General features: G+C 50.1%; 1 protein-coding gene across 1 annotated transcript; it reads left to right on the forward strand.

Moving 5' to 3' along the window:
- The first annotated feature begins 8,898 nt into the window (after window positions 1-8,898).
- On the forward strand, window positions 8,899-16,259 carry NRGN (neurogranin). Its single transcript, XM_003923557.4, has 4 exons — window positions 8,899-9,118; window positions 14,553-14,779; window positions 15,006-15,023; window positions 15,463-16,259. Exons 1-2 carry the CDS (start codon window positions 9,104-9,106, stop codon window positions 14,772-14,774), a joined length of 237 nt encoding a protein of 78 aa, XP_003923606.1. The 5' UTR covers window positions 8,899-9,103; the 3' UTR covers window positions 14,775-14,779; window positions 15,006-15,023; window positions 15,463-16,259.
- Window positions 16,260-16,271: the final 12 nt, after the last annotated feature.

Raw genomic sequence — 16,271 nt, forward strand, 5'->3', positions numbered from 1 at the left:
TGAAAGAAATGTCTCATCTTTTAAAATAAAGATAAAACCCTCCAAGATTAGCACTGGAAAGAAATCTCCACATGCAACAGGACACCAAGATCACGAAGCCTGAGAGTCGTATCCTCTTGTGATGTCTCCCTAAGGACTGCCGCCACCAAGCTGGCTGCCCCACCATGGCCTCTCTGGCCCCAGGCCTAGTATATAACTCTTCTTCCAATGTCCCCTCACACAGCAGCTAAGACAAAGTAGAATTGCTTAACCAAGTTAAAGAAAGGAAAGAATAAAATGGATCTAGACAGAGAGTGACGTTAAACTAGATACATTGGAACAGATGTGGCTCCTTGCTGGCTTTCAGGTCCTGTCTTGTTCTATCTGCCAACTGCTCCCCAAAAGAGGCCACCTCAGTATCAACTTCCTCTCTGTCTCGGCTCCTCAAAATGGAAGCCCTAAGACCAAATCTCAGAGAGATGAAGAGTTGCCTCCCTATTGAAGGCCTAACTTCTGAGTTCTTGCTGAAAACATGCCTGGACCTCTGACAGAATCATGGCCTGCTGCAAATAAGATCATGCCTGAGCACAGCAATATGCACTTTTCTTTACTGCTTGCTTCCTCTGACATATATTCATTCATTCTTATTCATTCAATTATTCAAAAAATATTTATTGACTATCCACTATGTTCTGGATATTGTGCTAAGGCTACAGTGGTAAAGAAAACATCTCTAATCTCTTTTCTTATTTTTTTCTTTACATTTTGTATTTTTCTTTTTCTTTTTTCTTTCTTTCTTTCTTTTTTTTTTTTTTTTGAGACAGAGTCTTGCTCTATCAGGCTGGAGTGCAGTGGCACAATCACAGCTCACTGCAGCCTTGACTTCCCAGGCTCAGGGGATCCCCCACCTTAGCCACCCAAGTAGCTGGGACTACAGGTGTATACCATGCATAGCTAATTTTTGTATTTTTTGTAGAAATGGGGTTTCATCATGTTGCCCAGGCTGGTCTCAAACTCCTGGGCTCAATCGATCTGCCTGCCTCGGCCTCCCAAAGTGCTGGGATTTTGAGGTGTGAGCTACCATGCTCAGCCTTGATTTTATATTTTTCAGCTTTATTGAGGCATAATTGACAAATAAAAATTGTACAGTGGGATGATTTAATATATGTATACAGGCCGGGCGTGGTGGCTCAAACCTGTAATCCCAGCACTTCGGGAGGCTGAGGCGGGTGGATCACGAGGTCAAGGGATCGAGACCATCCTGGTCAACATGGTGAAACCCCGTCTCTACTAAAAATACAAAAAAATCAGCTGGGCATGGTGGTGCATGCCTGTAATCCCAGCTACTCAGGAGGCTGAGGCCGGAGAATTGCCTGAACCCAGGAGGCGGAGGTTGCGGTGAGCCGAGATCGCGCCATTGCACTCCAGCCTAGGTAACAAGAGCGAAACTCCATCTCAAAAAAAAAATATATATATATATAAATATATATATATATACATGTATACATTGTGAAATAATTACCACATCAAATTAGTTAACACATCCATCACTACACATAGGTGCCATTTTTGGTGTGCATGTATGTGGTGAGCACGCTTAAGATCTACTCTCCTAGCAAATTTTAAGTAAACAAGATACTAGGTTTTTTGGGTTCTTTTGAGACAGAGTCTCACTCTATTGCCAGACTGGAGTGCAGTGGTATGATTTTGGCTCACTGCAATCTCCGCCTCCCGGGTTCAAGCAATTCTCCTGCCTCAGCCTCCTGAGTAGCTGTGACTACAGGTGCTGGCCACCATGCCTGGCTAATTTTTGTATTTTTAGTAGCGATGGGGTTTCATCATGTTGGCCAGGATGGTCTTGATCTCTTGACCTCATGATCTGCCCACCGCAGTCTCCCAAAGTGCTCAGATTACAGGCGTGAACCACCACGTCTGGCCCTACAATATAGCATAATTTTTTTTTTTCCTTTTTTTGAGACGGAGTTTCGCTCTTGTTACCCAGGCTGGAGTGCAATGGCACGATCTCGGCTCACCACAACCTCCGCCTCCTGGGTTCAGGCAATTCTCCTGCCTCAGCCTCCTGAGTAGCTGGGATTACAGGCACGTGCCACCACGCCCAGCTAATTTTTTGTATTTTTAGTAGAGACGGGGTTTCACCATGTTGACCAGGATGGTCTCGATCTCTTGACCTTGTGATCCACCCACCTCAGCCTCCCAAAGTGCTGGGATTACAGGCTTGAGCCACCGCGCCCAGCCTACAATATAGCATTATTAACTGCAGCTGCCATATTGTACCTTGGATCCTCAGAATCTAATCTGTGTCCCCACAGAACTTACAGACTAATGAACATATGCTTTAAAAATAAGTATTAAAAGGTCCTCATATTTCAGAGAGATATACTTAGATATTTATGAATGAAATGATAATGGGGGAATCAGAAGGAATATGAATTAAATAAGTTTAATGATAAATTGAGAATTATTGAATGTGGATGATGGGTACAGTGGAGTTCATTACTTTATTTACTTCTGCATATGTTTAAGTTTTTCTAAAATAAAAAAGTTTCTTTAAGTGTTAATACGAGGCAATAAATACTACATGCCAAATTAATGACACAGCCATAGCCAGTGGCTCCAGATTAGAACGATCAGTCCAAGAGTCCAGAGAGCATCAGCATGAAAAAGTGTGATCCTGGGATGCTGACCACATACAGGCAAGCAAGAGCCACTCATTCTGGATGATTTTAAGGGGGTCTCTATCTTCTGGATAAGAGTTCCCCTCTCCTTCTGCCTTGAAGTAGACAGTGATAGGGAGAACAGCCTGAACCTCACTTGGTTCAGCAGGCATGCATTGCTGGTTAAACCAGGAACTTCTTGTCTCTGACTATCCAGCAGAACCACAAAAAGAGCCAACATCCTTAAATGAACTAAGAAATATGGTAAAAACTACATCTCATGTAAATCTTTTTGCAGAAATCAATTAAAACAGGTCTCTGTCTGGACTAACACTGCAATGCTTATTATTAGGTTTGTTCTGGAGTTTGTTATTCAAATGGTTGGTGCCTTGTTATTAAAAAATTGTGTTGTTCTAATGTTTATGGGTGGGATGTGCAGGCGCGGCAGGGACAGGCGGTGTTTAGCCATCAGCAGCTTTCACACATTAGGAGAGGTGGGGAAGCAAGCTGAGGAAAGGGAAGTGGAAAGGTAAGAACAAGTAGGTGTTTGGAGCAAAATAGGAATAGTGAGCTACTATGTCCAGGACTTTGAACTACATCTGAGACCTAGAAAAATGGGATGGAGGCAGAGGAGGCAGACATCTGGCACATCTATAGGAGCAAGGGCCTGGTGTGCATTAGAGCCCTGAGGAACAGCAGGGCTATGATACTGTACATGAATTCAGAGCACTGAGATTTGGACATAAAACCCTGAGTAAGAGGAAGGAGAGTGGGATTGCTGACTCAGGGCCCTTCTGGACTGGGGTGGCATGCACTCACATTGACACTAAGTGTGGTACGTGGCTCACATTTGCTCCTGCCTCAAATGCTCTTCTGCCCACTCCCCGCCCTCTTCACTCATCTAAGTCCTATTCTTCCGTAAGCCAAAAATAAATTCTAAGGCTTCCAACAGCCATCTGAACAAACCCCTCCTCTCAACAAAGGGCATTCTAAAGTTAACCTGGAAAACGAGTTCAAGCCATGATGGGAAGGCAGTGGGTCTGACATGCTTCATCATACCCTCCTTCCTTTTGGAATTCAGGAAAACCCAACCAACATTAAGACCAACACAGACCTTAAGTCTGGTAAGAAACATTTATAGTCCATTATCTCTGCAGCCTGCTACCCTGAGGCTTTGTCTGCATGATAAAACTCTGCTTATCATCGTAGCCCAGACATTTCCTTTCTATTGATTCCAGGTCTTTAGATAATAACCCTTTCAACTGATTGCCAATCAGAACATTTTTAAATCTACCTATAACTTGGAAGCCACCACCCTCCACCACAGCTTCAAGTGGTCCCACCTTTCCAGATCAAACCAATGTACATCTTACAGGTACTGACTGATGTATTATTATCTCCCTAAAAAAGATAAAAACAAGATATACCCCTTGTACAAGCTTGTAAAGCAAGCTTGTATCCAACTACCTTGGACACATGTCATTCCGGACCTCTCGAGGCTGTGTTAACAGATGCATCATTAACCTTGACAAAATGAACTTTCGAAGTTGATTGAGACCTGTCTCAGATACTTTTGAATTCACACTTGCTTCAAACCATCCTCCATGGAGCCTTCCTTGACCATCTGAATTCTCAGTCATTTCTCCCACACCTCAACTCTCATAACATTTACTGTCTGCTTCATTCCTTTGGCATCTATCATTTATTGCTTTATTTTATACATGCAGATGCCCACATATATGTACTTTTTCCATCAGATTACAACATTCAAGAGAAAGGAGATTATGTCTGATTTGCTTAACATATGCTATGCTAGGAGCACTGAAGAGAAGAAATGCAGAATTCAAGGTCAGAACTCCTGGGTTTTCATTCTATTTTTGCATTTAATCAGAGAGCTAATGCTGGACAAATAGCAAGTCATTCTCCCAGCCTCAGTTTCCTCCTCAGAAAACTCTTTCCAAAAGAGGTTAAAAATAGGCCAGGCGCGGTGGCTCAAGCCTGTAATCCCAGTACTTTGGGAGGCTGAGGCGGGTGGATCACGAGGTCAAGAGATCGAGACCATCCTGGTCAACATGGTGAAACCCCGTCTCTACTAACAAAAATACAAAAAATTAGCTGGGCATGGCAGCGCGTGCCTGTAGTCCCAGCTACTCAGGAGGCTGAGGCAGGAGAATTGCCTGAGCCCAGGAGGCGGAGGTTGCGGTGAGCTGAGATTGCACCATTGCACTCCAGCCTGGGTAATAAGAGCGAAACTCAGTCTCAAAAAAAAAAAAAAAGAGGTTAGAAATAACACTACCTCCTAGGCTGGATGTGGTGGCTCACGCCTGTAATCCCAACACTTTGAGAGGCTGAGGCAGGCAGATCACTTGAGACCAAGAGTTCAAGACCAACCTGGCAAACATGACAAAACCCCGTCTCTACTAAAAATACAAAAAAATTAGCCAGGCATGGTGGTGAGCACCTATAATCCCAGCTACTCAGGAGGCTGAGGCAGGAGAATTGCTTGAACCTGGGAGGTAGAGGTTGCTTGAAATCGTGCCACTGCACTCTAACCTGGGTGACAGAGTCTGATTCTGTCTTCAAAAAAAAAAAAAAAAAATACTAATACCTCCTCACACAGTTCTTGAGAGTACCACTTTAAATAATGGATGTGGCAGCACTTTGTAAAGCATTATTCAGATTTAGCCTAGAACTCACTCAAGATTGTTGGTTCTTTCCCCATTTAGCAAATATATTAAATCAAGCCTTTCGTATTGCCTCCCTAGCAGCACCCTGAACGCAGCAGAAGTTCAAGAACTATTTACTCCTCTTGACAATGCTGCTGGCAATCCTGATGCTGACAATGACCGACGCTGGGGGAAATGACTTGATGGCCCAGCGAACCCGATTTCTACCTTTGAATGCACCCCTTAAGCCAAGTGCTTTCTCCCCCTCCCCTTTCTGACATGTGGGGTGAGGGTGGGAAGAGGCCTCCAGCCTGGCAGAGGCCCCTTTAAAAATGTACCCAGGCTCCTCCTCTGCCAACCAGGTTGCTAAAAATACCACAACAGCAAAAGCTGAAATATTTGCAGAGAAAACTGAATTTCCTGCTACCTCCACCCCCTCCACTCAAATGGGTAAAATCCTGACCTAAGAAGCCCCCAGATCACTTCCACCAAAGGCACAGGCCTCTTCCTTCCCAGCCCCCTTCTGATTATAAGTCCTTCCCTGGGCTTGAGCCGGGATGCGATGTTCAGAAAGTGCCCACTCTGAGGAGGGGAAGCCACAAGTTACTGGCAAATAAATTGTCATATGCCTTGGCTTTTCTCCCTGCTTACTAGGACCAACCCTCTCCAAATCCCCTTCCATCTGTCCCAAGAAGGATGTGTATTGGACCACAGAAGCTTCCCACTAATCCACCTTTTATCCTCTCTTTTGTCTACCCCTCTCCTCTTCTGCTGCCTTGGCTTCTATTCCTCACCCCTCTCACCTCCATGCTTCCTGCTGGTTCCATCCCACGGCACCCACCAACAGGCCCCAGCTGTCTCTCTAACCCGGCCCTTCCCTTCCAGAGCTCATCTCCTTCCCAGGCCAGCAGTCCTCCTTCAGGAGCTATGGGGACTAGAGACTGTAGATGAGAAGTTTTGAAATTTGAAAAGCCAAGAACAGCTATGAGTTCAAGCTCAGCTGGACAGTAGGTAATACTCCAAAAGTTGACCAGTGGCACCCAGGCCCCAGGCCAGGCAGGCTGCTGTGGGGAGGAGTGGGGAGTGACTTGGCATCATTCTGCCAAAGACCAGAGGCCTGTAGAGGCAGACTCAGCCATCCTTTACTGCATCCGTCCTTTCTCCTAGCTCATCTGAGTATCACAAGCTGAATCCACCAGTCTACCTTGCTGACAAACCCCAGCCACCTAGAGGCCCAGAAGAGGGACATTTTACCAGGGCTAGTGGGTGCCCTGGCCCCACAATGGTTAAGGGGCCCACGCTGAGCATGTCCTTGGATGTCAGTGGGTGACAACCTGTGTGGGGTGTGTGTCTCTGGGTGTGTGGGCAGTGTGTATGTCTGCATCTTTGGGTCTGTGTGTGTGTGTGTGTGTGTGTGTGTGTGTGATTTCTATGAGGCTGTATGTGTTTCTGCTCCTGCCGCTGGTATTTGAGTGTGTGAGTGTCTGCCTTCTCATCTCAGGCTCTGCCTTCCTCTCTGTCTTTTCCTCACCTCAGAGCCTGCCCATCCCCCAGGGCCAGCACTGTGGCCAGTTCTGCGTAGGCGCCTTGAGTGGGCTGTTGCTGAAATGGTTGCTTTGCGGATGGAACTGACAGTTGCTGTGTCTGTCCCCCATGGGCCCTCCAGTGTTCAGAGACACCCTCACCCTACACAAAGGTGTCCTGCAGGAAGAGAGAGGGGCTGTGTTGCCGGCGTGGGAGTTGGTGGGGGGTGTTGTAAAGATACCCCCCCCACCTTCAGTTCTGACCAGCAGGAAGAAGGGCCCAGAGGCAGCGCAGTCTGCAGAGGGATGTTGCCTAGCAACTTGGGAGACTTTACTGCAAACTCACCAAATCCCGAATTCCTCAGCTCTAATTTGGGAAGAGAAAAGCACAGAGTCTAGGCCTGGAATCCTCTCTGTCCCCCAATTTCCCCCTTTTCTCTCCTATCTGGATTCTGGAGTTGAAGTCCAGCAGGAATTGGCAAAACTGAAGGCCACAGATGTGCCCGTCATTTAGGCAAGGGCCTGAGTTCCCAGGACATCTGGCCATTTGGTGGAGGTGGGGGGATGGAGGATGTGCCAGAGACAGATTGGGGAACAGATTTTTCATTACAAAAGTGGGTGGGCCCCAAACATGCTGGGAGAGACACCCCTACATCCCAAGCCCTGGAATTCCAGCTAGCATCCAGCTCAGCCTGGGACCCCAAGCTGCCCATCCTGAATGGACACAGGCATTTCCCTCCCACTCATTTTCCCTTGGCAAGCAGAGCCTCTGGCCCAAACATCCAGGTGGGAAGGAAGCATGTAACCGTCATGGGGTCACTGGGCATGGCCAGGGGCTGGGGATGCACTGCAGAGCTGTCTCAGGGTCTGTTGTCCCACCGAGAGCCACAGGGCATTTCCCTCCTTTGCTCCGAGCAGCAGCCATCCTCTCCTCCTTCCCTTCTCTGGGACCTTAGCTGAGAAAGACTTCCTAATTTTCTCAGAGAAGGCCTACCCTACCCACATAACAAGCCACACTGCCAGCTCTTGTACCCTGCCGAGTTGGGGGAGGCTGACGACCACAACAGTGGCAGGCTGTCCCTCCCAGATGCTCTTTCCATAGCTCCCCTTCCCAGCCTCTCACGAAGCCCACATCCTGCCTCATCATGGACCCAAGAGCCAATTATTTCGAATTCCCTATACTTGGGTTTAGGATATTTTTCGTCTTCTCAGGAACAGGGGAGAGGACGGCCAGCTTTTGTCTTATCCTGAGGTCAAGAGGTTAGGCAGAGTCTGCTACGAAGGAGAGGAGGATACTTCTTCCAAGTCAGTGCCCATATACAAATAGACACAATATAGGTGTTGTGCATATATGATTTTGTTTGTTTGCTGCAGGGCATGTGGACAGATCGATAATAGATATGTAATGCCGCCAGCTTGAGCTGGGTGACTGTCCGTGTGCTTGCGTGAGCGCCGAGCGCCCGCAGCAGGGTGTCCGCATTTACCTGCAACTGAAGGTCTGCGTAGTTATTTTTGCAGGTTGTGTCTGCAGTGTCTGTAAGCTGGAAGAAGTCCTGGGAAATCATATGTGGACATGTGGGGCTTGTGGGCTTTTGTGTGGACGCATGCCCATCGCCAGGTTGCACCAACAGGTTTCTCCTTCTGTAGCAGGAGTGATGATGAGACCTTTTTACCGCACATCTTAGGGAGCCTTTCTTTGCGGACTGAGGGGGAGTGAAGTTAGAGGGAGCCATATTTGGGACTCCTGCTAGGTTGTGGAAGTGTGGAGGGGTGCGTGGTTTTCTATGAGCGGGAGGGGCTGCTGTGCCCAGATGTGGGTGTGTTTGTGCCTAGGGTGTCGGGGGCCTCCTTCTGCCTACTCCGGCGTACATCTGCCTGGCAGTCTGCCGCCTAGCAAGCCAGGGGACTGAGCCAGGGAGGACGGAGCCTGTAGGTGGCCGGGATACAAGCGTGTGGGCGAAGGGGCTGGGGCGGGAGGCGGAGCGCGGCGGAGGGAGTCGCGAGAGGGCGTGGTCCTCCCTCCATTTCTCCCCGCCCACCCTGCCGGAGGCTGCTCCTGATTGGCTTCCCGGCCGTGGGGCTCAGGTTACATTCGCGAGCGGAGCCGAGCGCGGGAGACCGGACCCGAGAGCAGAGCTGCTGGTTCGGCGCGGGTCGGCGGGCGGCCAGCTGCCCCAGAGCCCCCACCCGGCACCACACAGACCCCCAGGCCCCCGCCCTCCGCCAGCCTCCTTCCCAGCCGAGGACCCCTGCCACCGGCATGGACTGCTGCACCGTAAGTTAGAGGGCCCGGGGGAGGGGCACTTGGCGGGGTCTGCTGCGAGAGGCGCAGGAGAACGCCCTGGAGGGCGAGTGAGGGTTGGAAGTGGATGCGGAAGACCTAGGAGCAGAAAGAAAAGGGGTCCCTGCGGAGACGTGGGTGGTGGATGGTGGAAGGCGCCAGCCCGGCTTGGAAGCCCTAGGACAAATGCTCCTCAACTTGCGGGGGCGTCTGAGCGCCCATCCGCCAGGCAGCCTCGGCTGGACCGGGAGCTCGGCAGGGCTCAGCAACGGGGAGCTAACTGCAGGTTAGACGAGCGGAGGCACTTCCTCCCCGGGGAGACGCTGGAAACCGTCGCCTAGAGACACTGCGGCCAATCGTTTCTCCCGCCTTTCGGCCCCCACTCCGTTCCCCATCCCACTGCCGCCGCCGTCGGTGGACGGACAGGCTGATCCTCATGACCCGCCAACGATCGCCGAAGCGCCCTGTACAGCGCAGGCTGGTGTAATCGATCCCTATTGGTTAGCTCGGTTGTGATGCTGGCTGCAAAGAGCCTAGTCAGGGTGGTTCTGGGGAGGGGTTGTCCCGGCCCCCAAGGCCTTCTCCCTCGGAGAGGGCTAAGTGACCGCGAGAGAGCCCTGCTGGCGAGGGAAGGAAGTGTCTGCAATTTGTCAGCGCCCACGCGGAAACCTGGGTACTGTAAGTGCCCAGCGCCCGAGGGGGTTACGGTTAAGGTGACTCGGTATGAAAGCGCCTGGCACAGGACCTGGCCCCTGACTCACCGGAAGACTACAGCGATCATATGTTTATGAAATTTATTTGTTTGCTTATTTTTTGCCCCTACACTTGGGTAAAGACTATTCCAAAGTCCTTGTATTTTCAGTCATTCAGTCAACCAGCAAATGATAGAAGAGGTTACTGACTTTGCCACCCCATGGCATAGAAAAGAAAAAAAAAAAAAAAAGTGAGCTTTCAAAGGAAAGGATAGCCCAGGTCTGTAATAGGTGAGACTTTCCCATGTCTGGGTACCAAGAGGCAGAGAAAACTTAGGGGCAAGTGGTGGTCGTTGCGATTTTAACTCTTATTAGTGTCAATAATAGTTGCCAGTTTGTGAATGCCTACCCTATATTTAATCATCACGACAACCCTGCAAGGTAGGCATTATTTCACCCATGTGCCAACTGAGGTTTAAAAAGTTAAATGGTTTTTCCAAGGAAGCATGACTCCTAAGTGTGGAGGTAGGAGTCAAACGTAGCCCTGTCTTCTTCAAAGAGCTGTGCTTTAACCTCTCCTCTAAATATATAAAAGCAATCTGCTCATAATAGAAAACGTAAAAACTAGAGAAGAGTATGAAAAAGAAAACATGTCAGTCACCTACAGTCCCACCCCCTGGAGAACACCCTGATAACATATCTCCTTCCAGCCTTTTCCCTCTGATTGTTATTCTACAGGAAGCAGTGTTGTGGTTATGAAGGGAGAAATGGGCTCCTCATGGAGGTTTCTGGGCTCCACTGAGGAAGAGCCCCTCCTCCCAGCAGTGTTGTTTAGAGGAGGTAAATGGATGGTGGGTTCTGGGAAAGGAGTTGGGGGGAGGGGAGAGGTAAGGATGAGAGGGGAGTATTGCTGGGGAAGGGGAAGTGGGAGACATGGTCAAAGAAGTGAGTAAACAATCCAAGAGGCGAGGGAAGGAATGGAATTGGTCTCCTCGTCTGCAGTAGTCTCTGCCTGGAGCTGTTGCCCTTGAGTGTCATACTGAGATTGGAAGACACGGTTGGAGTGAGTGTCCCTTAAAAAAGGAGAGGTTACCCACCCAAAAGGTGAAGAAGAAGCAGATACACAATTAACCCCGAGGCCCAGGGCCTGGGGCATGTCCTTCAGTGCACCATGTACACAGGAGCCTTCCCAAGGTTGGCAGGGCCAAAGGGCTGAGCAAGAGAGAGCACCATTATCAGACTGTGGGGGGGGGGATGGGGGGGCAGGAAGAAGAAGGGGTGATGGGTGGAGGGGTGGGGAAGGGCAGAGCTGGGGTGGGCATTTTCCTCCCCTTTCTGTGGAGGGCTGGACTTGGTGCTGGGAGGGAGCTAGGATGCTAGGAACAACAGCATACCTCTTGGCGGGGCTAGAGGCAGGTCCCTCTTCATCTTGGATTCTGCAGCTCTCCTCACTGACCACCTCACCTGGTGTTTGGGAAGAATCTAGTCCTGCCTTATTCCTGTTTCTCCTTGCTACAGAGGCTCAAATAGAAATGAGGAAGAAGAAAACAGATCTGCCGATTTTTTAAGAGACCGAGAAATGGTTTTTTATTCCTTTTGATTCAAATGTTGCAGTTGCTGATTTACATAGCCATATATATATATATGCATTTTCCTGCATTCACTGCATATGAAAAGGCAAATAATTATTTTTTTTTGGATCCTACTTACTTTTGCTTAGTCCAGTTGGCTTGGCCCTGCTGAATTCATAGAAATAATTACCTGCCCTGAGGCAGTGGCTAGCAGCAGAGGCTACTGAATCTGATCACTTCACTATTTGTCAACTGAGTGACCTTAGGTAAGTTACAAAATGTCTCAGAGGCTGTTTCCTGACTTCCAAAATGGGTATTAAATGAGGTAATATGTGCAAAGTGCTTAGCACAGGGCTTGACACATAACAAGGAGCAAGCAGGGGTAATCCTTAAAGCTATTAGGATTTGGGAGCTGAAGGAGACTTTATTCAATTAGGTTAAGTTCTAGCTGTGGCTGAAGAAAATGAGACTCTCAGAGGTGAAGTGATGTGCCCAGTTGGAACTAGAAGCCTCAGCTCCTGCTTTGCTGACCTGGGCACCTTCCACCTCTCCCTCCCCTCCCAGAAGTCCCTAGTTCCTATGGAACTCTCAGGCACACACTAGCAACCTTGGCTTTGGAAGGCACCAGCTAGGCCCCCATGACCAGTGAGCCCCCTTCCCAGATCCTTTTAATCTTCCAGTTCCACCTGTGGCCACACTGGCCACCTGGCAGCTGTGTCCTGAAAATTCAGCTGGTGGGAGAGGGAGCTAGCTGATTCTGGGGAGGAGCATGGAATGTCGGGGGTGGCTTTGCCTGTTATTCCAGCTTTCCATTCTGGATCCAGCTGGGGCGGGCGGTGACAGCAGGTCGGGTCTAGCGTGGTTGGAAGCAGATATCCCTTCCTCCACTCAACCTTCCCACTCCTTCACAGCAGCAGGGCCAAGGAGGAGAGGGAGGTCAGGAATGGTTTTTTATGATTGTCACCCTCTTTTGAGAAGAAGCCTCACTATTCCCTGAGGATATCCCAAGAAAGACTTGAACTCTAGGAGTAAAAAATCCCAAAGGAGTAATTTCTGATTTTAGGTGAGGAATAAGATGTCAGGGAGCACTCTAGACCTGTGTTGGGCTCCTCCACAACCATACCTGCCTCTTTGTAACTCTTTTTCTGGGGGGGGGGGGGGGATCTTCTACCAAAATGTAACTCCTTTTAACTGTTTTTAAATTGACTGTGGGTATCTTGAGCACAAACTGAAGAATATGAAGCCCAGGAAATGAAGGTAACCTTGGGAAACATGGTGAGGGGAGCCATTTATAAGCCTGGCCTTTGGTGTCTGGAATTTAAGTTTATGCTCCTGGGGGAGAATCTGGTTAGGACAGTGATCGCTGAAGCCTCACTCATATCCTGTCTACTTCTGTGAGCTGGATGGGTGATGGCAGGGAGAATGGATGTACAGAACTGAACTATCATTATGTGAAACCTTGGTCATCTGGTGTCCTAGAAGAAAAATATAATGAAAGCACTGGACGTCTTCATGAAAAAAAAAAAAATCAAGGCAAATTCTTAGAAGCCAGAGGGCCAGATCAAAAGAGAAATGTCCTTCTAACTTCAAGGTAGTCATCCCCATCCTGACTCACGCTAATACTGTAAGTAATGGTAAGCAGCAAAGGTGCTCAGAGGCTGAATTCCTCTCCATTCCATAGCCTTTCCCCTGCATTCTATACCATCAATTCCCTCACCCCTTCTACTTTCAGCTAGGGTAGGCTGTCAGAGACACAGAAATCTAGTTTGGGGCATAGAGGTGGGCCTGATTATTGTTAGATTGAACTATATGAAACTGTTACTATATGACTGCTTTTGGTCTGCAAAACAACAATTTCACATTAACTTCATGTTATTTTTAAGGCAATCATAAGAGCTACTATTTATTGAGCAGCTAGGTTGTACAAGAGACTTTATGCATATCATGCTGTTTATTCTTCCCCACAACCCATACAGGTGGATAGTATTATCCTGGTATTTTAGAGGAAGGAGGTGAGATAAGAAAAGATTAGATAACTTGCCCAAGGCTACACCCTATAGCAAATGGTAGAGCCTTGGTTGGTTGACTGGGCTGCATTTGCTTATCCTACAAAGTAGGAGTAAAATATATTCTGGACTCTGAAATACAAAGGTCTGAATCTTGGGTCTACTGGTAACTGTATGACCTAGGTAGGTTTTTGAACAGTCTAATCATTAGGTTTATTAAGGGTAACAATAAAAAGGTGCATCACTGCTTTATTTGGGGGGACTAAATAAAATAATGCCTGTTATTGCACCTGGAACAAGGTAAGTGCTTGAATGGTAACTATCACTGTAATTCCTTTCTTCCTCATAACTACACCCTGGAAAGGGCTTCTTACTCCTGCTGGCCTTTTCATTTTCTTTTTTTCTTTTCTTTTCTCTTTTCTTTCTCTCTCCTTCCTTCCTTCCTTCCTTCCTTCCTTCCCTTTTCTTTTTTCTTTATTTTCTTGGAGCGAAGGCTTTTCTCTGTCACTTCTTCCAAATCATCTCCTATCTTCTGTGTTTGAGCTCATCCTTGGACAGTGGAAGACGAAAAGTCAATGGGAAAACAATTTCTGGGGCTCTAGCCTTAGGTTGGGGGAGGCTGGCTCACTGACTAGTATCCCCACCCTCGCCCTAATTCCAGCTGTGAGCTTCTTGCAGTTCTGCTGGGGAGAGAGGGCTGGGAGACTGAGGCTTCACCCTCTCCACGGAAGACCCTGGACTCAGACTGGGTCCTTCTGAGCTGGAGGTACCCTCTGAGAGCGAGGGGCAGGTGGCCACTCAAGGAGTGCCTGCTGCTGTTTTCCTTGCTCCTCCTTTCCACCCTCCAAGCAGCTCTGCAGACCCCTAACTGGATGCTGGTGATGGACCTGGCTCTCCTACACCCAATCCTACCTGCACTTTTCTTTCCTGAATTGAGACACGTCTGTCCACCTGGCCCTGAACCTTCCTCTTCACCTGTCACTGCCCCCACCCCAGTGCGTGTCCGTGCCACAGCCCTGCTCCGGGCGCGGCACCCCTGTCTGCACCTCTCATCCCCGCGTCGCCATAGTCTCAATCTCTCAGGCCTCTCTATTCCTACCCCACTCCCGCGGAGTCAAGACCCAGTGACCCCACAAGAACCCTCCTGCTCCGCCCCCAGGAGAACGCCTGCTCCAAGCCAGACGACGACATTCTAGACATCCCGCTGGACGATCCCGGCGCCAACGCGGCGGCCGCCAAAATCCAGGCGAGTTTTCGGGGCCACATGGCTCGGAAGAAGATAAAGAGCGGAGAGCGCGGCCGGAAGGGCCCGGGCCCCGGGGGGCCCGGCGGAGCTGGGGTCGCCCGGGGAGGCGCGGGCGGCGGCCCCAGCGGAGACTAGACCAGGTGAGGCGGCTCGCGGCGAGCTCACAGCCGCAGCCCTCCCCAGAAGAAGCAGGGGGAGAATAAGGGCCGGCTAGGGGGTGCAGGGGGGCATGGAGGGAACTAAAGATTGAAGGATAGAAACACGAGTCGGGAGGCGGGTGGGTGAGAAGAGGCTGAGGGTTGAGTGGATTCCAGGAGCTCACCTGTTTCTCCCTCTGCATCCTTTCTGCCCTGCCCTGGACGGAAGAACTGAGCATTTTCAAAGGTAATGAACACGGCCCCGAGGCGACGGGGTAGGAGAAAAGGATTGAATCCCCATGGCTTCCCTCTGCTCACCCTCACCCCTCCCAGCCAGGGAAGATGTACCCCGCGCCTTTGCGTTTTCTGATACATTCACACTTCCAAGGCTGCGATAGGGACACATCGAGACGCCCAAGGCTGCAACAGGGACACACGTGGACCAAGACATGCTCAGTCACCCCATTTGGCTGCACAAGCCCGGCCAAGGGGCAGAAAACACATCATGGCGCGCACACAAACCTGCCGCGGGGCTCATTTCAGCGCCATGACTCGGGCTGGGGGTTCTGGGTGACTGGGGCCCCTTGGCATTCCTCGCCCAAGGAATCTTGGTACAGAAAGGGGGAAGGGAGTGGGGAGAGGAAGTAGCAAGAGAGGATGGGTTCTCAGACCTTCTCTCTCCTCAGTTCCCGAGGAGAGATGGATGCCGCGTCCCCTTCGCTGCGACGAGACTTCCCTGCCGTGTTTGTGACCCTCTCCTGCCCAGCAACCTGCCAGCTACAGGAGCCCCCTGCGTCCCAGAGACTCCCTCTCCCAGGCAGGCTCCGTCGCGGAGTCGCTGAATCCGTGCCCTTTTAGTTAGTTCTACAGTCTAGTATGGTCCCCATTTGCCCTTCCACCCCACCCCACCGTTAACCCTGCGCTCCCAAATCCTTCTTTTGCTTCTCGCCCACCTCTCCCCGCACCCAGCATGCAGCTCTGCCTCCGCAGCCTCAGTGCGCTTTCCTGCGCGCACTGCGGAGGGCGCCCTAAGCGTCACCCAAGTACACGTACTTAAAGAAAAAACAAGTCCTTTCGTTCTGTGCGCAGCTAAAAGGGGCGCCCTACATCTCCGTGCCCCAAGCCTAGCCCCAGGACTTTGGATCTGGGGCGAGATGAAGAGAAGAGGGTTTTTATGGTGTCGACGCCCCTTACTCTGATCGGAAGAGAAGTCCCTATCCCACACCTGCCTGTCACGTCCTCTCCCCTTTCCCCAGCGCACTGTGGAGGGCAGCCTCTCCAGCTCTCTTGTTTATGCGAACGCCGAGCGCCTGGGAGGCTTGGTAGGAGGAGTCTTCCGCGGCCCCGCCACTCCCCTGTCGGCCCCGTCCCCGCTCCCCGCTGGGCTCCTGGGGCAGTGGCCGAAAGGTTTTTTATCTCCGTGTGTGCATGTGACTGTGCTGGGTTGGAATGTGAACAATAAAGAGGAATGTCCAAGTGTTCAGAGGGTGCCAGG

The sequence above is a fragment of the Saimiri boliviensis genome, chromosome 6 (assembly GCF_048565385.1).
Source record: "Saimiri boliviensis isolate mSaiBol1 chromosome 6, mSaiBol1.pri, whole genome shotgun sequence".
Taxonomy (NCBI): Eukaryota; Metazoa; Chordata; class Mammalia; order Primates; family Cebidae; genus Saimiri; species Saimiri boliviensis.